Source organism: Anser anser, assembly GCF_964211835.1.
Source record: "Anser anser genome assembly, chromosome: 18".
In the NCBI taxonomy this organism is placed as follows: Eukaryota; Metazoa; Chordata; class Aves; order Anseriformes; family Anatidae; genus Anser; species Anser anser.
In genome coordinates, this window is record NC_139739.1 from 10,423,318 (window position 1) to 10,446,124 (window position 22,807).

General features: G+C 45.8%; 1 protein-coding gene across 2 annotated transcripts; it reads left to right on the plus strand.

The window, feature by feature from the left end:
* Positions 1–1,116: 1,116 nt before the first annotated feature.
* On the plus strand, positions 1,117–20,926 carry GGT5 (gamma-glutamyltransferase 5). Of its 2 annotated transcripts, none has more exons than XM_083803914.1 (12): positions 1,117–1,520; positions 10,503–10,633; positions 12,116–12,210; positions 12,738–12,940; positions 13,515–13,672; positions 14,095–14,244; positions 14,654–14,787; positions 16,004–16,206; positions 16,654–16,745; positions 17,547–17,656; positions 18,158–18,265; positions 18,492–20,926. In XM_083803914.1, the coding sequence occupies exons 1-12, from the start codon at positions 1,360–1,362 to the stop codon at positions 18,636–18,638; spliced, it is 1,692 nt and encodes a 563-aa protein (XP_083660040.1). In that variant the 5' UTR covers positions 1,117–1,359; the 3' UTR covers positions 18,639–20,926. The 2 variants fall into 2 exon arrangements, with proteins under 2 accessions (XP_083660040.1, XP_083660041.1); XM_083803915.1 differs by having other exon boundaries at positions 1,122–1,520; positions 12,116–12,199; positions 12,751–12,940.
* The last annotated feature ends 1,881 nt before the right edge of the window (positions 20,927–22,807 follow it).

The following is a 22,807-nucleotide window of genomic DNA, read 5'->3' on the forward strand; positions in this document are numbered from 1 at the left end:
TGAAACATGAAAGCCATGCAGGGACTGAGAAATTTTATGAGATCAGTGATGTTTTGCAATGGGGTGAAATGAAGAGTCACATTAGATCTGTGAAGGCTTTTTACACATGCCTGTATTTGCCAAGACAGAGATGCGGAGACCAAGAAACGATTCTGCAGGGACCATGGTTTATCTTGGACAAAACCATGTATTTTTCTTGGACTATTCTCTCTTCCCCCATATAACCTTACGGGAAGATACAGCTACAAAAAAACAGTGTTGTCCATCAAATTCATTTCTTGAGATATCATACATGAAATTGTATTGTTTAGCTATGAGATGCATTTTAGTGAGTGCAAGTTCAAAGTCTGTACTGAAATACACGTGTAAATCTGCCCAAGTTAATCTCCCCTTCCCACTAATATAGCTGGAAAATGATCACAGGTAACAACCTTTATAAAGAAAGCAGGCAGGTATGGAGCCATATCTCAAACTTTTTTAGTGCAAGAAGAGCTGTGAAACTAAGAGGCTCTTAAAGAACCAGCTGGGGCCTCTTGGGCTATGTAGCAGCCCATGCTGCTCATCACGGCTCTGCTAGGAACTAGGTCTACCTGCCTCAGCGGCCATTCTCTTCCCAGGTGCTCTGGTTGCTGACTGACACATGCTGGCCCTCAGAGCTTTTGGCTCTAATGTTTTGCAGAATTGCAGAAACCTACTGCTTTATTAAAGCAACTTTGTTATGCTCTTTTACAGAAGATGTATGGTGTGGACACTGGCAAGATTTACTGATTTTAAGAAAGTAATTAAGCAAGGCTAGAGTAAACTATAAGGTAAAGTAAGAGTAAATATGAAGGTTTGAGCTTTGTATTTCATATGTGCTTAGCTTTTACTTCTTTGAGTAACCTGACAGAAAGAAAATACCCTGTGTGCAATGTATGATTGATGCTGTGATTCATCATGTAGGCTGCCTTTGCTTTGTAGTTTGCTCTATGTGGCAAGAATGTGAAGGCAGGAAGGCTGCCTGAAGCCAATAAGCAGTGTGGAGATTTCACTCTGAAGTGCACCAGCAATGAATGTGTTAAACGTTTTCATCAGAGACTTTAAAAAAAAAAAAAAAGGCAAGGGGATTTGCCAGAAAAAGTTTAGTTTATAAAAGGGAGTGAAAAGATTCTCACATGTCAGAGCAGGACAGAAGAAGTACACCATTTCCTTTTCATTGTTTTTTAATCTTAAAAAATATAATTCTCAGTCACAGGGGGCAGAGCCCACTTCAGTGAGACCTCCCACCCAGAGCTGCTCTACTTCCACCCTGAGCAAAGCAGGCGCCTTTGCAAAAGGAGTGGAAGCATCCCGGCTGCCTGCGGCGGCATAGGAACAGACATGTCTACAGGAAGGATCTGTTGCCTGGTGCTGCTGACCCTCGGGGTGCTGGCACTGGTGGTTGTGCTCGTGGTCATCCTGACTCAACCCAAGTGCGGTCCTCAGCACTACCTGCACGGTGCCGTGGCTGCTGACACCGAGACCTGCTCTGACATCAGCCGGTATGTACACGGACCTCTCGGTTTGTCACTTTAACCCTTGCGTACGTTGTGAGCTCAGACTGGCAGACAGGCACACGTGCTGACTATGGGAACGAGCTGGGTTTCTGCCTCATCCCCACCCGTGGGGCTGAGGAGCAATGCTGCTCCCTGGGTGCTTTCTGTTGGCAGTAGAGCAGCTCGAGGAGCAGATGGAGACCTGCGTCTGCAGCTGATGCTTATCTTAAATATCTAATGTCACGTAAGTGGCCTTTGGGAAGGTACAAATATTTATAGTATACAGATGCAAGGTTGTTTTTAACAGGGGAAGCAGGAAATTAACTGATTACTTCATGGTGGTAAGTTGGTTGGATAAGTGGCTTAGAAATCATCTAAGGAAGAAGTGAGAGGAGCTCACAGAGAGCTGCAGCCAGGCTTCAGCAGAGGCAAGGAAAGCAGGCACACTGAGTGAGTAAAGGGGATTGGGCAGCCCAGCCCTTAGGGTGTGCATTTCTGGAACAAAGCCTGCAGCAGGTATATCTGCTATCAGGAAATACACTGTATTGGAAAACAAAGAGTAGGTTTAATTGAAAATCAGCTGAGACAGCATAAGTACAAAAGACATACTTACGTTGCTTGGAAGGAAGGATGTAGGTGTAAGAAAATCCTCCAGCTGCCCAGGTTGCAACACTTCAGTTTGTATAATAACTTTTCTCTCAAACCTTTTAACTCTTATGTTATTACTTTACTAGTGCTGTTGCTTCAATTCTTAAACACTTGCATACATGAAAGTAGAAGGAAGGAACGTAAACTTTCACAAGCTACATGGATACTGGAGCTGTGTGTTCTGCCTTGAGGCTGGAGGAGTGAGTCAAGAGCCAGTGTCTTTGCACCACACTTGCCGTGTTCCATGTGTGGTTTGTGCAGTGACATGCTGACACAGAAGTTGTGAGTAGCTGTGTATTGTGGCTGTATGTATGTCAAGAAATGAGATTTTTTTATGCTACACCACAAATTAGTTCCTCAGAGGAAAGAAGAAGGATCTTTTAAATCAGTAATAATAAAAATAAAGAAAACTATCAGACTACTCAATCTGCTGGAGAAATTGCAGCATAGTTTGCAGCTATTGCAGTTTTTAACTTGAAGCAGTGTAGAATCAGCTGGAGGGCACTGAAGTGAGAGCCACAGAAATCTGTGATCAGATCAACAACTGAGATGCTTTGGCTACCTGGCTACTGCTGCTGGGCTGTCGTCTGTCTCCTTCCCTTCTCTCTGCAGGAAGCTCCACCTGCTTCTGTAGCCTCAACCATCGCTGTAGCTGCACCTTCTGCACATGTGCTGGAAAGGTCTGTAGAGTCCCTCTGGTCTGACAGACCACCTTAGCTTCTCTACAGATAGTTTGCCAATGATCCCCACAAAATTCTCTCCTTGCCCCAACTTCCCATCACACAATTTTTCTCCTCCCCAGCCTAAACATCACATCCCACTGCTCCAAATAGATCAGCTCTCTCTGCCTGTCCTGCCAACTGCTCTGGATCTCTCCAGCCAAGACCATTCTTCTCCTTCACCTTGGCTCTAGACACATTTTCTGCTTGCTGGTTAGCTCTACTCCTTTGGACTCCTGTGGTGTCCTTACACTTGGAATAAACCAAATTTCTGTGCTCTTCTCCCAGCTTGAGCTGTCTGTTGTTGTTCCTTCAGTGGACCATAATAAAAAGAAAATGGTTTGTATATGTTCATCTGCAGCAGAGCTTGGGATCAGAAGCTTCGTATAACATCTGCACTTCTGTCACTGTCCTATTTCTTTCTTTGTCCCCACTGGCCCACAGTGGTAGCTTACAAGGAAAGGACATCTTTTCTTTGGGGGAAGCGTACTGCATGCTCTGTACGGTGTGTGGTCTTGTTCATTTTCTCCCAGGCCTTTCTGTGGTGTTAGATCTGTATGTCTCAGCTATCTCACGATAGTCACCACTAAATTAATTCTCACAGCAGTGGGGGAGAAAATGATGTTATCTCAGCTGTATAAGCAAGGAAGCCTAGCACAGAAATAACACTGCGTGGATGCTACATGAGAGTTGCTTTGACCATGGTTTCTGCCTTTCAGAGCAGCACGCAGTGCTCAGCATACATCTGTCAGTGACGTCCCCTGTGGCTGTGGGGTGAGAGCTTCTGCAGGCCTGCCCCGTGGCTCTGCATGGGAGCAGCAGATGGGGAGCAGAGTGTCCTCCTTCTTAATCTTGGCTGAACAAGATTTTAGCTTCACACAGGAATTTTGTCGCAGCAGAAGCAATAAAATCCAGTTTCTCAGTGGCTGTATTTCTTAGCCACCGGGCCCTTCTATTGCCACCTGGGTGCTCCCACTTCATTTCCCACTTCCGCAACAAAGCAAGAGTGGGGCAAAGCCACGCATCCCTCTGTGCTCAGCCCCAGCGCCTTCCTAGACACTGCCCAGACAGTCAGTTGAGTGCTTCTGAGATTAAAAGAGCGCTGTTGAGTCTTCTGTTCAGAAATATGTAAACTCTCAAAATCATGAGGGAGGAAGCAAGAAGAAATAGTTAATTTGGGGTTTTTCTTACTAAGAACTGTATTTAGGTCTTCACTCTTTCTGCAACTATGCAAACATTTGCAAGTTTTTACACCATCTCTTTGGACTTGGACTGATGTAAAGAGCTGGGGAGTTAGGAGAACAATCATGATTGTTGAGATTCCTGCTGGCACAACAACAACAGGGACCTGTACAGCCATTCCCGAGTCCATGCTGGGCCCTTTGCTACCTGTGCTGCTGCTCTCTTCTGCCCAATTGCCTCACGCCCAGCTCTGTGCCTGCTCCTTCCCACATGCACCCCTCTCCCTGAGCTGGTGTTGGAGCCTGTGCAGTCACTGTTTTTGCTCCTCTCATCCTACCAACTTGTACACCTACCCCACTCACCCCTGCTCCCAAATTTTTCAACCATACAGGCTTTCTTCCACGCCAGTCCTGTCTCTGCAGCTCAGCCACCTCACTCCTCTCCCATGTCCTCTATGTTTGAGGCAGTACATGGCATATCTCTTTGCTGGTCTTGTCTGGGGAGCACTGACTACCAAGGGTAATAATCATTTCCCTATTTTTTTTTTCTGGGACCCAAAATCATGATAAGCATTTTTTTTTTTGGGGGGTGGGGGGAAGCTGCGCTCAACCTCTGCAGGTCCAGGATGGAATAGGCTCATTTCTACTATAGTTGCTGAGAAATCACAAGAGAATTAATCTACCAAAGCTGGGTAATTCATTGTTGACCATATACATATATACACATTATATGCATATAATACACCCACATATATCTAAAATAAAAACTATGAAGTTTCTTTTTTTTTTTTCCTCAAGGCAACCAGCTTTGCCAAATTAGCGTGAATTGTTTGAACTGGAAACAGACCACTGCTGCCTTTGTACGTGCACACTCCAGAGCTTTCTAACAAACTTTCTAGAGGAGTTTAAAAATAAGTAAAATAAGCAAAACAACACATTTCCTCAATCTCATTTTTGGTAATTACTGAATGCTTTTAGCAGAAACATGCATAAAGGAAAAGAGCAGCCTCCACAGCACCATGGGAAAAAAATCAGGCTTCGTGGCTTGGATATGGTAAAGCTTTAGTCAAATGAAAACCACATGTCATAATTGAACCTGTCAGCCTGCCTGCCCCACTGATGAGAGCAGGAATAATTTCAACCAGTCCCTAAAGGCAAAAGTAAAGAGAGATTCAACAGCGCTGCTTTGTCCCTGCTTTCCTGCACAGAGCCTGCAGACCCTCTCTCTGCTGGCCCCCTGGGCTGGCCCCCAGCCACCCCTTTCATCCTGCAAATCCCCCCTACCCCCCAGAAATCCATGTGGGGGATGCTCGGAGAACTTCCAGTGCAGGACGAGCACAAAACCAATCACACTGGTACAGTGTCTGAAGTTTCGCAAGTTAAAAACAGCACCTAATGTTTAACCTACTTCCATTTTTTTTTATTTAATCAAAATCTTATTTCCTTTACAAAAATGAAACCCAACCCACATATTCTGCTGTCCAATTTGCAGTGAGTTGTCATTAGCAGTAATTAAATTTCTGGGCCATTACATGATCTGCGTTGGCTCAAGGGGCTGCCATTTAAGACGGAATTTTTGTGCTCTCTTTACAGAGCTTTTAATTGAGTTTATTGAGAACTGAACCTCTTGCTCTAAGAGCAATAGTGTCTTTTAATGAGTGGGATGATGGGTTGGGGAAGACACCTCAAGGTGCTTGAGGGAACCTTATAGCTCTAATTCATTAGTACAAGAAGGAGAGCGTGGAACAGGTTCCCTGCTCCCGTTTGCTGCTTTTTCTTAATTTGTGCTCAGTTGTCATCTTCAGGTTTGGTTTTTCTCTCTCTGGAGATGGTGTTTGTATATCCCAGGGCTATGTAAGGTTGGGCTTTCTGAAATTTTTATGCAACCCTTTTGGCTCCGTGCAGAAAGTAAGTAATCTTGGCAAGCCTCCAGCGTCATCATCCTTGTTGGCAGGTCCTGTTCTAGACTTGCTATTGGCTCATGATTCCCAGTGCTGAATGAGGTCGGGCCTTTTGCTGCAGATGGTTTTACTGCTAGAGACTGGGGACTGAAAGCAATATTATGCAACTGGTGAGTGTGCCTCGGTAATTTGTCCCCATGTCAAGAAGCCATGAGGAGGCAGGAGGCAATTGCCCTGGCAGCAAGCCATACCCAAACCCACCTTCACCTCCAGCTCTGAGCCTCTTGTTCCTACCTGGCAATGGAGGACGCTTTTTCCATCAACCATGCAAAAAGCTTTATATACCCTATCAATACGCTGTTTGAACTCTGCCAGCCACTGCTCTGCATCCATTTGTTTCCCAAATGGCAGAAGCAAGAGCCAGCATGAGGCCACAGAGAAATTTAGGAAAAGTGCTCATTCCCAGCAGTGGTATTTGCTGCAGAGAGGCGAGCTGACCTGACCTGGCCCAGCAGCCACCTCTGGTCCCACTTCTCCAGCGCAGCCTAGCATGAGCCCTGGGAACTGGCTTCCTCTGGAACAGAGACCTGCCTGGGGGGGCCGCGCGGTGGGAGGGTGAGAACTTAACAGTCAGAAAATCTTTGTTTCCTGGGACACTATTCAAGGAGGAGGATCTGCTGCAAAAATTCTGTTCAGTGATGGCCCAGCAGCATTTCTGAAAAATCTTTATATCCCAAAGGATTTGCTTTCCCTTCTTCTTGTGTTTAATCACTTTAAATTGGCAGCTGACCCCTTTTTCATAGAAACAGCTGTTGCTTTTGCTCTTCATAAATCTTAGGCAGGCAACTCTGATGTAATTAATGGATGGTCTCATCCTAGCCCCCAGCTTTCTTTAGTAGAGAGAAAAATATATATATAATTTAAAACTTAATTTAAAGTGCATTTAATATGGCTTCAGGGCTCCTTCTAGCTGAGCAGAACTGCAGACTTCGTCTACAGCCCAGCAATGCTCATCTTTCTTGTGAGGGGGGTGTGAGGAAAGTACCAGTATTCACCCTTCCTGGGCAGGTGAAGCATTGTTTCAGTGCTGCTGGAGCTGGACCTGGTTGTTAACATCCTCTTCTTTAAGGAAACACCATTTCTGCTCCTATCTTTAGGAAAACACTGTTAATGGCCAAACCCGAAAGCTGAAACTATGTGGCAGGAAGGATATTGGACAAAATGCATTGTTATCAGATCTTGTCAGCTGTAGTGCTAAGATGTCTCTAGAGATACCTGATAAGGTACCAGACTTCTTTTCTTGAGGCGTTATGTGTCTCTCCGGGGTTTTGCATTATAATTAAACTAGTTGAAGCAGTGATCCAAATAAAGGAAGCAACTGAATGGGACGGGGGTACCCCACCACTCTGGCAGGCTGAGAAAGACATAATGGCCCTAAATTTCCCAGGCATCACTTCCAAGTAAGTGGCAGAGCTCTGGCTGAGTGCAGACATGGGAAGCTGAGTGTGATATGCCAAGAACCAGCTCAGAGAGCACTTTTCCTTGTCTTTCAGTCACCAGAGAGGCTGGAGGGGGAATGGGAAGCTGCTGAGACTGGGGTCCAGTCCGCAGGTAGCAGAGTGTGGCTGTGGGCCCTGGACTCTGCTTTGATCATGGGGACACATACCAGGCTTCACAGGTAGAAAAGCAAAACAGCTCAAAAGAAGTCTTTTTAATAACTGTGACCAGGACTTGGCTTTACCCTTGCTGGGATCAGTGGCGTCTGATCTGTTAGGCTTCTTTTTCCTTATCTCTTCTGTACTGTGGGACCCAGGAGTGCTGAGATGTGAGTGACAAACTTGTCAGGCACATGCATCTCCCCAGATGCATGGGAAACAGATGGGAAACATCAGTGGGGTGTGAGCTCTCCAGGATGTGTCTGTGTAACACGGTGCTGGACACGCTTCCTGCTAGACTGTGGGGAGCCAATATAATGCCTAGTTTGGGGAAGAAATCTCAGTTTTCTATGGGGAACAGGGCTTGCTGGCAAAGGAGCAAGCCCAGCATCCCACAGCCCATCCCATACTGAGATGTTCTCAGGTGCTGCACTCTGTGCTGGCGGCTGGGAAGCCACAGCTCTCCGTCCCATGGGGCTTGCTGAAATGCAGCAGGCACCTGGAAAGCCTCCTCCCTTGGGCAAGAAATAGGCCTGAGTGCACATTGTTAGATGTGGTATCTGCTGCCAGAGGTGACAGTGACAAACAGTTGCTCCGCAGTACATAGGAATATAAAGCACTTTCAGATCATCTGGAAATTCTGTTTTTCTTGTCATCATGTTTATACTGCAGAGTGTGCTTAGTGAGAGGTAGTGACCAAGAACAGAGCAAAACATGCTTTGTTTTTCTGTGAAAAGGTGTCCCTGTGTTGCCTGCTGGTGTTGTTTCTGCTCTGTATTGCGGTAACACCAAGGAGTCACAGCCAAGAATCAGGGCCCCACTGCGCGAGGCACAGACCAGGAACAATAAAGACCACCTCCGGCTTTCTGTCGTCCTGAGGCACTCACAAAGCCACATCTGGGGCACGACCCGTCTGAAAACTATCGGGTCAGCTGGCAGGATGGAGCAATTCAGAGCTAATAAATAAGCACTTGATTTGCCTGGGCCGTGCCAGGCAGGATGTGGCCATGCTGGCAGTGCTGCTGAAGTCCACTGGCCAGTGAATGTCGTCTCTCACTTGCTCCTTGATGCTCTGGGGGATTTTGTGTCCCTTTCACCAATGGCAGTTACAGTCCAGGTCTTAGCTACTTGGAAGCCTGCTACTTTCTTTAGCAGCCAGACAAACCTTTTCTGCTGAGACTGGCACCTCTTCTGTCCTCACTGATCTCAGTGAGAGCCAAAGGCACAGCTGCAAGCTGGAGTTTACCTAGCTTGTGTCATTCTGGCTCTATTTCTAAGTGGAAATGTTGGAGGGAAGGAGCATGGGTAAGCTCATGTTAAGAAACTCAGGTTTGTAATGCTTTGTACATATGGCACTACATTTGCCGTAGTTAAAGGGTATTTAGCCCACACTAAACAAGCATTTGGGAACACCACGTGATTTTAGCATAATCTAGAGGCTGGAAACAGGCCATCTAGGTGCACAAATATTAAATGAATATATTAATTGTTGCCACCTTTTGGAGTAGCAGTGTAGCAGGCGTATGGGCATAACCTGTGGGCTCTGGGGAGCACTGTCCTGGGCCAGTGTAGTGGTCCTTCTCCTCTCCACTCTTTCCCCAGCTTTCTAACACGCTTCCAGGGCCTTCTGCGGCATAGCCCTGAGCCTCAGTCACCATTTTCAGGGCGACAGCCAGGGAGCAGCTTGCTGCTAGGAGGTTGAAAGCTGTTCAGAACCACAAACAGAAAGCCCCGTGGTTCCCTACAGTTTCATTTCTTCCTATTTCTCCACATGCCATTTCCTTGCAGGCAGCCATTCCAAGGGCACTTAAACAAAGGAAAGGCACAATCAGTCTGTCTGTGGGCAGCATCCTGTTCACAGCGCCTGCAGGTCCCAAAGATATCAACGGTTGTAAAATAAACAGCAGTGCCTGTGTGTGCCCTTTGTTCTTGTCACAGCCTCTGGGAGCAGTTACTCTCCGGTTAATGAACTAGTCCGCTTTCCCCTCTGGCTTTGTCTTATCTAAGCAATACTTCAACCCGAGCAGTCAGAAACCTTCCTAGCAAATAGCAGGGCTGGCTACTGGCAGGCTGCATGAGGAAACCCCACCCCACTCCATTTCCACTGCAAGGAAAAGATTTTTTTTTATGGTTGCTCTTGAAGGACAGTTTGTTGAGACACATTTCTCTAGCAGGAACAACTGCATGAGGCTGCCTTAATCCCATGTGTGGTCTTTGGTGTGGCTGTGCCTAGGCAGAAACTTTTTTTTTTTTTTCTGCTTGTTTGGTGTTTTTTTGATGTTGCTGTTGTTGTTTTTTGTTTGTTTGTTGGTTTTTGATTTGTGGATCTGTGGGGAGTGAGAGGGGATTTTTGTGCTGATACCACATAAGCCCAGGAAGATACATTGTGGGAGCAATCAAGTAAGGCTTCAATTTTATGCTGAGATGTTGAGTCTCAGGAATTTCCTTCACACAGATCCATCACTCCTGCTTCTGAGCCCCATATGTTGACCAGCATATGCCTTTTTAGTGGGGACGGTAGGTGTGGAGCCAGAAATGAGTTGTTTGGCTTCCAGCATGTGGAAGGCTCTTCCCTCTGCAGTGTGTGTCCTCCCATGTCTGGGAGCTCCTTCCTTTCCCTTTTTGTCAAGAGCATTTGGGAGTGGATGCAGTTCCCTCTGTCCCATGACTCCTTGCCCATAGGAAGACCAGCCTTGTGCAGCTGTGGCCCCAGCTACTCTTTCCTCCTGGAGACTCTCTGTTCCTTCCCACTAAGTTTTCTTTCCCATTCCCACAGTGGAATGCTCTTTTCCACGCTCTCCAGCCCCACATAGATACCAACAGCTTTCTCCAAACTCTGGCTGCTCTTGTCAGTTGTCTTTTTTTTCCTCCCTTTCTACCACAGGGACATCCTGAAAAGTGGAGGCACAGCTGTGGATGCTGCCATCGCTGGTTTGATCTGCACGTCGGTGATGAACCCTCAGAGTTCGGGCCTGGGTGGCGGGGTCGTATTTACTATCTATAATGCCAGCACAGGTATGGGCCAGCCCTGGATGCTCCATGGTGCCTCGTCTTCTGCAGACACCTAGCACCATCCTTCATGTTCTCTGAGAGATTTTTTTTTTTTTTATATAAAAGCTCTATTGAAAACCCCCAAAATGTGCTTTTGCGTTTAACCCAAAGCACTGATTACAGGAGCTATCCTGAGAGCTTTCCATAAGCAGAGCAGGACTGAAGAGTGCAGCTGTTCACAGCGAGAGCATGTGGTGGTGGGGAAGGAGCTTTGGATTTCAAATGAAATGACTTTGTCCCTTCTTCACCTCGCAAGGAAATTATATTTCAGTGTCATATATCTGACCAGTGCAGCAAGGTGTGAACGGTGCTCTCTGAGCTGCCACTTGGGGGGAGCACTGCCATGGAGGCAGATGGGAGCAGGGAGAGGTGCATGTGCTGGCAGAGCAGGCAGCAGCCTGGGGCTGTCGCTGCCTTGGCTCAGCCCTTGGCTGGGATTTCAGAGCTTCGTCCTGCACCAGCAGCTCAGGTAGCACCAGCTGCTGGGGGGGAGCACCTCACACTGCCATCACTGGCGCGGGTTGGACTCCCCACAGCAGCACTGAGGCTGCCTGCCCCGTGAGATGCATCTTCCCTTTGGAAATCAAAATCTAGCAATTTGCAGGGCCTGCTGGAAGCCTTTCTATGTTTGCCTTAACCCCTAGTGTTATTGTGTTCCTGCTTTTATGTTTTTAATGTTTTGTTGTTGTTGTTTTTAAACTGCCTTGGCTACTACAAGCCCCCAGAGCTTATAGATGTTGATAGCCAAATCAACAATGGGCACAGTAACAATATCATAGTTTTAAAAACCCTTCCAAATAGTATCAGAGAGTCACGAGTAGAAATTCTTGGGTTTATCTTAAGCAATAGCATAATTTGGCAAAGCATCTTTTTTTTTTTTTCTTTTGGCAGAGCCATGTAACTTCTCCTCCTATCAACAACCCTTCTCTTCTGCTACCTGAATTACGCTGCTGCACAGAGCCTTGCATGGCCACGCATGGCTCATGTGCTTGGTACAGTAGCACCATGGATTCCTGCAACACAGCTGGCTCTGTGGCCTGAGACAGAAAAAGAGAGCTAGAAGGCAGAGAAGGAGGAGAAACAATTAGGTTAGATGCGAAATACAAGTATATATTGAGTGTTTCTTTTTTCCTTTCAAATTTCCTGATACATAGAGGTTACAAACATGATAACCTTGCCTTGCCATCTCTTGGAAAATAGCCATCCAAGAAGCACGAGGCTCATGTTTTGTCTCTGACACATCCCACCTGTAGAAGAAGTGCAGGAAACTGCAAGTCAGCTGTGAAATAGCATGTCCCAGCTGCTTGAACACAGGCACTGGCCTTGTCCTTGTACCTTCGGTGTCTCTAGGCAGGCACTGGTCAGTCTGCTGAGCTGACCCAACGCATGATGTTCACCTGCCTTCAGGAAGAGTCTGTTATGCATTTCTCCATTCTCTTTTTCTAGGAACAGTTGAGGTGATCAACGCCCGTGAAACAGTCCCACAAGGGTTTGCTCGTGTTTTGTTGTCTGGCTGTTCTTTACCCATCGGTAAGAAACAGGTCTGTGTGCCCTCAGTGTGTGGTGGGGGCACAAAACTCAGGGTGGGGGAACTGGGGACCTTGCTGTTTGTCTGAAGTCCTGTTCAGTTACCCGTGTTCTTCCTGGACTGATTTTTGAAAAAGACAAAAAATGAAGTCCATAAAATTCCTGTTTAATAGTAAAACTGGCACCCTGGTGCCACCAAGAGAGTGGGGAGCAGAGCACGAGGAGAAATCACTACGTAATTACTCTTCATAGGAAGTCTACATTTCAAGATCAGGTTTCCCAAAACACTCATTTCCCAGCTAAGTTTGTGATGGTTTTACCTTGCTGGGCAGCTGAACTCCACCACAACCACTCTCTCACTCCCCCTCCTTAGAAGAAAAGGGGAAGAAGAAAGTATGCTGGAAAGAAAGAAAAAACTCACAGGTTGAGATAAGGACTTATAGCAGACTTAGTTCTGCCTCTGTAAATCCACACTTCCACTGACATGCTTTTAGAGAGGTGAAACCAACAGGCCAGTGACTTACTAGGTGTGACGCTGCAGTTCTGCTCTTCAGGTTCCCAATGGATTGCTGTACCAGGAGAAATTCGTGGGTATGAAGAAGCCCATAAACGATATGGCCGCTTGCCATGGAAAGCTCTGTTTGAACCAACCATCAAGCTCCTTTCAGAGCCACTTGTTATTTCCCCAGTTATGGAGAAAATGATCCATCACCCATGGTTCTCCAAACCCGGACGAAACCTGTGGTAAGACTCCTGAATTAAACTCAAGTGTAAGGACCACTGTTCCCCCAGCTCAGATCTTTCCTCTGACACAGAGCGCAGGCTGCTGCTGCAGCTGCTGCCCAGTAAATACTTGCTATGGAGAGGGAGAGAATAAAGGAAATGTTCTTTTGGAAATCTTTTACTGTCAACAACTTTTTTTTTACTTTTTTTGTTTTCCAATTTAGAGTGGCTTGGCATAGCAAACCTTTCTGCTAAGCACATCTCCTCATGAGGAGGAGCTGGATGGATGTGTCCTGCCTCCATCTGTATGGAAATTTTTCCCTGACAGCAGGGCCCTGCAGCAGGAACTCATTCGGAGAAGCCAGGGTCAAAGTGTTAGTCCCATGGAGGAAACTTTGTCTAGGGTAAAATGTGCCTGGTGTTCTGGGTAGGAATCAGTTGAGAAGCATTTTTCTCCTTATAGACAACAGCATAGCACTAGCTTGGAAAGTATACAAAACACATAAACCGAATCAGCCTTGGGTAGGAAAGTGGGTCTGGCACTGGAAAGAGACTAAGCACATGCTGTAAACTGATGGATGTTCTCCTTTAACAGCCCATTGATATGTGATGGTCAAAGGTTTTTGACCCGTGGAGAGACCTTCAGGTGGCCAGCACTGCAGCAGACACTGAGAGCTGTGGCAGAAAATGGAGCTACAGCATTTTATGAGGGACAGATAGGACAGGCCCTGGTGGAGGACATCAAGAAGGCTGGTAAGTAACAGCTCTATTTAATACAAACAGACGGGCCCCAGCAATTGTCTAACAGTGAGGAGGTACTCGGGGATAGCTAACACATGCCATTTACTTGTCACTTGGAGTGATACCTGGCATGGGAAGGGGCCACCTTCCCCTAGCTGTTGTAATTCAGGCCCAGAAGAAGGTATGAGAGCCACGCACTTACCCATAGTATGCATGCACTGGCTTCTCCAGTTCCCTTAGGCTTTGTGATGTTCTGGGGTTTGGCAGTAGCTGAGCACATGTGAAGACGTTGTTGTGCTTGGTGGAAGAAACTCAGAATATACAGGGATGGCTCTTAGAAACCTTACCAAGGCCCTGATAGTATCCCCATAGTACCTACTAGAAGTGTCTGTTAACATGCTAACGCCAGCTGTTCCTCTGGTTTTCCACTGAAGGGTCCGTTCTCTCAATGGAGGACCTTAAGGCGTACAAAGCAGAAGTGTCCTCAGCTCTGAACATTACCCTGAACAATAGCACCACGGTGTTTTCTCCTCGACCGCCCATGGGAGGTGCTGTGCTCCTGTTTATCCTCAAGATACTGGAAGGTAAAGTCTTGAGAGAAAAGGCGCTGCAAGAGGTTTGCAAAGAGCATTGATTTGGAGCAGTAAAAAAATATTAGGCAGAAAGCGTGTTGGTGAGCCAGAGAGGGCCCCAAAGTAGCAGTATGATCATGCTATGCAGCAGGATGATGAGCTGGCTCATTCTTACAGTGTGTCAGCATCACCATAGCTGCTACAAAGGCCAAAGGATACCCGATTTCTCAAGACTTCAAGAAGAATTGAAGTCACAATGGAAAGTAGTACTCGTTTATTTCTGCCCACATCCTGCTAAAGTGTAGGGGACACTTGGTAAGAACTAGGATGGGAAAACAAGGTTCATTTAAACATTTTATAAAATTCCTGAAGAAACATTACTGTGCATCTGTTAACCAAATGAATTCATCCTCCTCTTTAGCGTATAAATTTAATGAAGCATCACTGTCAACACCCAAGGATAAGGAAGAAACCTACCACCTCATTGCAGAGACCTTGAAGTTCAGCAATATGCTGAGACCCCATATGAGTGACCCAGCCTTCTCCGATGCTCAGGTGAGCTGGTAAAGTGCACAGGAGTAAGGAGTAGCCACAGACACGCACAGCACTGGCAGCCTCTTCTGCACTGCTTGACAGAGAAGCAGTCTTCTACACTGTTTTTTTTGTTTGTTTTTTGTTTTCAAAATCTGCATTGTCACAAACTCATTTTAACCTATGTGGTAAGCCGTCAAGAAAGCTACCTATTGTCCAGACGATCGTGCCTGCCAGCACAATGCTAAGAAACAAGTGATGCTCTGACACCCTTGTGCTTCGCAGCCACAAAAGGAAAGAAATTCCTTAGAACTGTTAGTCAAGTAACATTGCTCAGCTGGCCAAGTGTTGTGCTTTAACTCCTGCAGGCAGCTAAGTACCACAGAGGCATGCACTGACTTTCCACAAGTGGGATGAGGGAGAGAATCAGACAGGTAAAAGCGCAAGGACTCATGGGATAAAACAGTTTCCTAGGTAAAGTGAAAGTTGTGTGTGCAAGCAAAGCGAAACAAGGAATTCAATCACCACTTCCCATTAGCAGACAGCTGTTCAGCCACTTCCAGGAAAGCAGGGCTCATCACATGTAATGGTTTCTTGGGAAGGCAAACGCCATCACACTGAGTGTCCCTCCCCCCACCCCCCCCACCCCCCCCACTTCATTCCTCTTTTCCCCAGCTTTTACTGCTGAGCACGACATCACATGGTATGGAATATTCCTTTGACTAGTTTTGGCCAGCTGCCCTGGCTGTGTCCCCTCCCAGCCTGCTGCTGGCAGGGCAGCAAGAGAAGCAGAAAAGTCCTTGACTCTGTCTAAGCACTATGTAACAACTAAAACGTTGGTGTGTTATCAACACTGTTTTCATCAAAAATCCAAAACACATCATCAGATGAACCTGTATGAAGGAAGTTAACTCTATCCTAGCCAAAACCACGATAACAAGGCAGAGGTAGGGTTAGGCTGTTTGCTTTGGCTGCAGTTTCTGTTCCATGCGAGGCTGGTGCTCACTTGCCTGGTAAAGAACATGCACATGGTCACATCAGTGATGAGGTGCCTTAGTATCGAGTTCATTTCAATTTCTGTGACAAGACTGGCCTGAGAATTCAAACTAGAGCTAAACACTGCCAGTGCAGGCCTCAGAGCTTTGACCTTGGAGCTGAATCGCCCAGGCTCCTGTGTGTCCAAAGACAGACGTGCTTGTGCTTTTGTGATGCTGACTCAGCGTCCTTGCTGTGATTGCAGGTGACCGTGGAGACACTGCTGTCTGACAAGACCGCTGAGCATGTCAGAAGCAAAATAGATGCTTGTGGTGACCATCCACTCAACTATTACAACTTGTGGGAGTCCATCTACAACCACAGATACAAAAGTATGGGCACAAGCCACATCTCTGTGCTTGCCGCAGATGGCAGTGCTGTGTCCGCCACCAGCACCATCAACTACCCGTGAGTAGCCGGGGGATGGTGTTTACTTCAGTAACATAGGTCTTGTATTAGGCTCACAGGGTCTCTGCAAGGGCTGCTTAACAGAAAAACAAAACAAAAAAAGCCCACCAACCCTTGGGCTTCACTGCTTTAGGCAGTTTCTTGCTTGTGAATGCTTTTTTCATGTGACAGCGAAGGTCTGTCAGAATCAGCCCAAGGCAACATCACAATTGACAAACATGTAACTTGCCAAGCTCTGTGGGTTGGGCAAATCCCCACATCTACTGGTTACAGAGAGCTTATCTCTGGCTCCAGCACAGCAGCACAAATACCTTTCGGCCACCTTAATTAAGGTGGCTGCAGGCTGGCGGAAAGGAGGGAAAATGCAAGATGGTGGCACGTTTGGCTAGTATCATCCACAATGGGTGAGCGCTGGTCACTGAAAGGCTACTTCCTTCCTCCCTGCAGGTTTGGCTCCTTTGTGTATTCTAACCAAACTGGGATCATTTTAAATAATGAGCTTGCTGATTTCTGCATAGTGAACAGAAACATTAAGCCAGGTGAGCATTCTGAACTTCAACATAAAACACAAGGCCAGGAGATGGAGAATCAGGGCATGAAACTAGGCAGGGACTATCTACAAACTGTAGGTACTTTTTTATTTCCCCCCTAAGCTTGTATGAGAGCAAATTTGTTTCAGACTAACAAAGGATAAAGTCCTGTAGTGTGTCTGTGTCTACTCACTTATGCACTTACATGAAAATGTGAGTTTTGGCTTCTGATGAGGGAAAGCAGAGATTTAAAGAAAAATTGCAGAAGCTGTTCATGGATGGACAGGGAAGGGACAGAACAAACAGAACAGAAACCACTATTAAGACAAACATCCTAATTTTTAGGCCTTTCTATGAAAAACTGCAGCTACATGCACAGTCAGGAAAGGCTTACACTGAGTTCTGTAGCACAGTACAGAGGCAGTGCTTTGTGAAATAAGCTGTCCTTTATGCAAGCTCCCTTGGGTTTGCAAAGAAAAAGGACATCAGTACTGCCATGGACGATTGCTGCTAATTGTTCCTTATCTGCGTCGAATGAACTACAGCAAGACCTGAGTACATGCAGGGTGCCCTGTTGTGCACCAAGAGGTGTTTTCTGTTTAGCCTGTACCATAAAGGGGCAGTTTCTTGTGAGATGGGGTCTCAGCACAAGGAATTTATATTTCTGGAAAACGTGGACTTCTTGAGGAATGAGCAGTAGCATGGTTTTCCATGGGGAATGCAAGAAGAATGAGGTAGATAAACCTGTGTCCCCCTCCGGTGCTCTCACCAGCCACATGGGAGAAATAAGACTTTCTGCTTCTGCTCTAGGAGAGAGGCCTCCCTCAGCAATGGTGCCTTCTATTCTCATCTCCAAGACAGGAGACATGCTGGTGATTGGAGGAGCAGGTGGGGCCCGGATTATCAGCGCTACCGCTATGGTGAGTGAACAGGTACCGCATAGTAACACCTTTCACCAAGCAAGCAGAACACACACAAAACTTAACAAAATAAATTATTTTGCTGCTGTTAGTACTGCTAAGTAGAAGGCAACAGTGAAGAAAGCCTACTGCAGACTCATTCTATCCTCACCTTCTTGCTTTTAGCATTTCTGTGGCAAATGCAGGGGTAGGTTCAGCTCTGCTGTTGTATTGTACTTCCATCAGGAGGGAACAGGAATGGAGGAGGTGGGAGAACCCACAGCAGCCACCACCTCTTTCGGCTATCCCAGACTTCCAGCCATGGTCAGTCCCACCTGCTTTTTCTACTGTTGGTCACCATGAAGAAAGGATACTGGGGCTAGAGGGAGTTCTTATAGTCTAAGTTTGCACAATCCTTCTGGCAGGATTTGGTCTGGATTTACACCAGTGTGGAGGAGGACAACATGTGACCCAGGTTTTTATTCAGTATCTCCAGTGAGTGTGGGATTTGTTTCATTGCAGGCTATTATAAATAAGCTGTGGTTTGGCTACGACTTGGAACATGCCATTTCATCTCCCATCATGCATATTAACAATGGCAACATCTCGTTTGAGGAACATTTCAGTGAGGTGAGTGGCCTTGTTTGGATCCTCTTGTCTTCTTCATCTGATGGGAAGGAGCTAGCTTCTGTAACTCTCCTCAGTAATCTGTATTTTGCTTCTAGCTAACCTCCTTCTTGCTTGAATCTCCCTCAACCTGACCCTGTAAACACATCCTTCATTTCCACACCTGGCAGAACAAAGACCTCAGACCTATGCCCCATTCACTCCATTTTCTCTGCTCTACTCCCCACAGGATGTTAGGAATGGCCTGCTGAGAAGAGGACACAAAGAAAGGAAAGATGAATTTGCACTGAATGTTGTGCAGGGAATTTCAAAGGAAGGAAAATGCATCTCTGCTTACTCTGATAAAAGGAAGCTGGGGAAGTCGGCTGGTTATTAGCAAGGAATCCCACCACAGTTCTTGTATTCTAGTCAAACCCACAGGAGATAACTACTTTGAGAACATGCTTTGGCTTGGACATGCCAATATTGCCTGTTCCCATCAGGATGCCTCCCAAAGTGTGGGCAAACTTGTGATTACACCTAGCTCCAGGAGAGTGCAAGTCACTCTCAGGCAATACAAGGACAGGTTAGCCAGCCTTGTTTAGAGCTACACACTCCATTACTTACACAATATACAGAACAATATATCTCTTGAGCAGATCAGCTGTTCAGAATAAGATAATAGAAGGTGCAAAAGGAAACTCGGTCCAAAACTCACTGGGAACACTGCGAAATGATCCAGCTGTATCTTCCATTCCTGCTGGAGAGTAGAGTTGGTTTCTTTCAGGCTGTTGCCATGCTAAGCTTCCTACTACTGGGAGCTCAGCAATATGAAGTAACTATTTTGGTTATAAGGATTATAAGAAGTGTCTGTAGGATCAAGATTATAAAATTGTATGCATCCAGACTTTGAGAGTGGGTTTGGAATGGGAAGAGAGCAAAATGCCACACTACCCTTTTGGTTTTCCCATCCAGAGGAGCCCCTACTTTTCCCAAAGGTGGCAGATGAAATCAGTGCACCATAACACAAACCTTCTGCTATGCATACTCTGCCTTGAGGAAGCGATGGATGCCATGAGCTCTGAGTAACTGTGCTGAAGCTCCATTCAACTCTGTGTACTGGTGACCTTGAGAATAAGCCTCCCACGGGGCAATGTGAATTTGGTGCTCCTGGGAGGGACAGGCCTCAGGTTAGCTCCCTGAAGGCACCTCTTCCTGTGGTGAAGGGAGGCCCAGTCTGTGCCAGTTCTTCCTCCTCAATGCCTGCAGAAAATAACTTGTTTGGGAAGGCAGGTGAGGATAGCAGTGGAAAAAAAATGTGCTGTTTTTGGAAGCTTTATAACTTCAAAATGCAAAGGATAAATAATCTGAATACTTCTTTTGTAGCCATGAGCTTTGCCTGGCCAGGCAAACACCAGGACTGTTGAGAAATGGTGCCATGCTATCAGCCTCAAAACACTCTTCTCCCACGGCCTAAGGAGGTGCTCCAACTCCTTGTTTACCACAACTAGTCTCGACTATTCCCTAAAGATTACAAGAATGAAATACTACAGCTATTTAAGAGACAGAGACAATGTCAAAGGGCACTAGCAGAGCCCTCCCCTTCTGCATGTTTGTTCTCACCTACCACGTGGCCCGTAGTATTCCTAATAGACAAACAAATAAGCTTCTTCTGTATACAATTTTTGTTCATTTGGAGGGGGTATTTTTTTTTTTAACTGTATTCAATTTACGTAATTTGCCTAATTTTTCTACTTTCATTAATGACTCCTTTACCTCAGCTACCAGTTCCTGGATGCATTTGTTCTGTTGTCAGAAATAGCACCCCAACTGCAGAGCTGTTACAGGGGAAATGCTTATGGGTACCAGACAACATGTAGCGCTCACATTTCAGAACCACACAGACTAGCTAGACCAGATGCTGGCTTTAGCATGATCTGTAGTTATTTCTAGCTAGACCAACTGTACTTAGAGCTTACAAAAAGCAATCAAGAACGGCCTGGCTAGCCACAGGGTGAGTGGTTCTTCTTTCCTCAGTAGGTTTCAGGGCAGTGCCCTGGCCTGTGCTCCATCATTTTTCACTGCCAGAGAAAACAAGCCATAAAGTAACTGAGCTTCCTAATTCCCTTCAGTTCTGACATACCAAAGGGTAAAACACAACTCAGTAATCCAGCTTATGCAGCCTATCATCACCTTTCCAGTGCACTACTAGCACTGCTATTTCTCACCACAAAGACATGGGAATATTATCTGTAGACCAGCACTCACTGCAATTTCACTACTTTGCTATTAGCATTGAAACTGAGCCAAGTAAGCAGTTTTAAAGCCTATCACCGCTTTCATTTGCAAGACAGAAAGAAATGAGTGTGCGAATCTCTCACTGTAGCAGAGACTTCCACTCCTGGCAGCCTCACTAGCAAAACATGTGGTGAAGGTGAGCATTTGTACCACGCGCAGCACCTCTGCTCTTGTCCTGCCACTTCCTCAGTGCTGCTGAAACTTGTCTCCCAGCAACAGTCCAGAGTCGGCCAGCTTGGTCCCTCTCCATTCAAGCTGATGCCAACAGGAGAGCATTATTTTTCTACTTAGTCAACTTATATGGACTTTTAAAGCACCATTGTACAGATGCTCTATTTTCTAATGAAGTTTTTAAATTATATTTTTAATAAAGTGTTTTTAAACCTGTCTGGAAATTTCTCTTCTAAAACTGTTGCCTAGCTTAGCACACAAGCAGTTGTTTGAGAGAGTACTTTCACACAGGTGCTTCCAGCAGTAAGAGCTGGTCATCCAGGAGAATCAATAAGCTGCTGGAGAAACTGAAGAACCGTGCAGAAGACTGCATATGCCACTTGTCTCTTGCAGTTTGGTTTCGGCACTTCCATTTAGCCCTTGCCAGAGGCTGGATGGGCCTGTGGAAACTGGTATGATTGGGCCACAGAACAGGTGAATGAGATGAACTCCCTCAGGTATGCTCTGGATTGCCTTGAAGCACTACAGCTACTTTTCAAATCCACTGGAACCAGTTGAAGTGACTTGTCCTGTTCTCCACACCCTGCATTATATCTGGCAGCTTACATTTAGACATTAGGTCTCTGCTCAGAAGCAGAAGGGGCCGTTACATTCAGAGGGGTGGGAGACAAGCAGGAAGAAGTCTTTTCTTGTACCTGAAACATTTAGACACATTGAATAGCCTGCAATGCACAATCTGGTTTACAGTATGTACCACTCAGACACACAGAGAGAGCCTCAATGCAGCGTAAGCAGTAGAATGTGGAATCAAAGCAGGAGGCAGATGTGCATGCCCTGTGCACAAGTATGTCCAATGAGATGTAAATACTACAGCACAGGGTAGTTTGCTTTAAAAAGTAAAGGATGCAAGGGCAAGCCTCAGTCCTGTTTAGTTTTATAAATCAGTCCTTTGTGGTGATACGTTAAAACAAATAAAAAAAATCCAGTAAAGAATTCAAATGCATTTATAAGAGTTGTTTAAAGCAGAAGTGTTTTTAGCTGTGGTGGTAGCTGAGGTCTCCAGAAGGGAAGTTGTGTAAAATAGGTTATTTATAACAGGGAAGTTTTCCGACTAGATCTCATAAATTCAGGAAGGAAAGTATGACTTCTGTACGGTGAACTGTTAGAAGCAGCCCGGCAGCAGTTACACTTGTTTCAGAATGCATGTTTGTCCAACAGTCACTTCCCAGAAAACAGCCCAGTTTCGGAGCACGTGCTTTCTCTGTTGTACATCAGACTGACTGTAGTGAGTGTAAAGTTTCAATAACTTATTTTGCTATGCAATAATTTTATTTGCTTATTCCTCAGATATCACTTGATTAAGAAAGAGCTCAGCTGGTCCTGGGTTCAAAGGGCCAAGAATTTTCAACAAACTATGGCTGATGCTGCTCCATACGTGAACTTGTATCTAAGTTTCCTAAAATGCCCTGCCAAAGTGGATTTAAAATGCAGCCTGCCACTGCCACCCATCCTAGAACTACAAGAATTGGAAAAGTCACAGTTCAGTGAAAGAAAGTGTACAGGTCTGGCCACAAACCAAACTCATTCTTCCAGGAACACAATGACCACATTATTAACAATCATTGTCTTAGTTCCACTGAACACATCCTCATCAGTAACAGCTCAGGAAAAAGGAGCACAGTGCACATCCCAGGGTACTTTTGGTAAAAGCCACTCGTTTGGTGGGAGTGATACAAGCAAATATGTATCTCAGAGTCATAAACCTTTGATTTAACCATGGTCTACCTAGCTATCACTTTATACCTTGAAACTAGACTCACCTCAATTCCAGAAACTATTGGGAAAGAGAGGGTGCATGATGCCTAAAGTCTTGGTTTTTTTTCCTCAATACAGTTCTTACAAATTGACAGGAAGTTTCAACAAGGCACATTGATGAGATCATTTACTGTCACCTGTGTTTCCAAGATTTCATAAACATCCCTAGAGTGTGCAAACATCTGGGAACACTCATTTTTTGATCTCAGGCTAAGTTTATCTCATCTGATATATGATATGATAGTCCATGCTGGTAGGTGAACACCAAAGGGGCCCCCCAGG

Coding starts and splice junctions, on each gene's coding strand:
- GGT5 (XM_083803914.1), top strand. CDS start 1,360: ATGTCTACAGGAAGGATCTGTTGCCTGGTGCTGCTGACCCTCGGGGTG. Junction 1,521..10,502: donor ACCTGCTCTGACATCAGCCG/GTATGTACACGG, acceptor TTTCTACCACAG/GGACATCCTGAAAAGTGGAG. Junction 12,941..13,514: donor AAACCCGGACGAAACCTGTG/GTAAGACTCCTG, acceptor CTCCTTTAACAG/CCCATTGATATGTGATGGTC.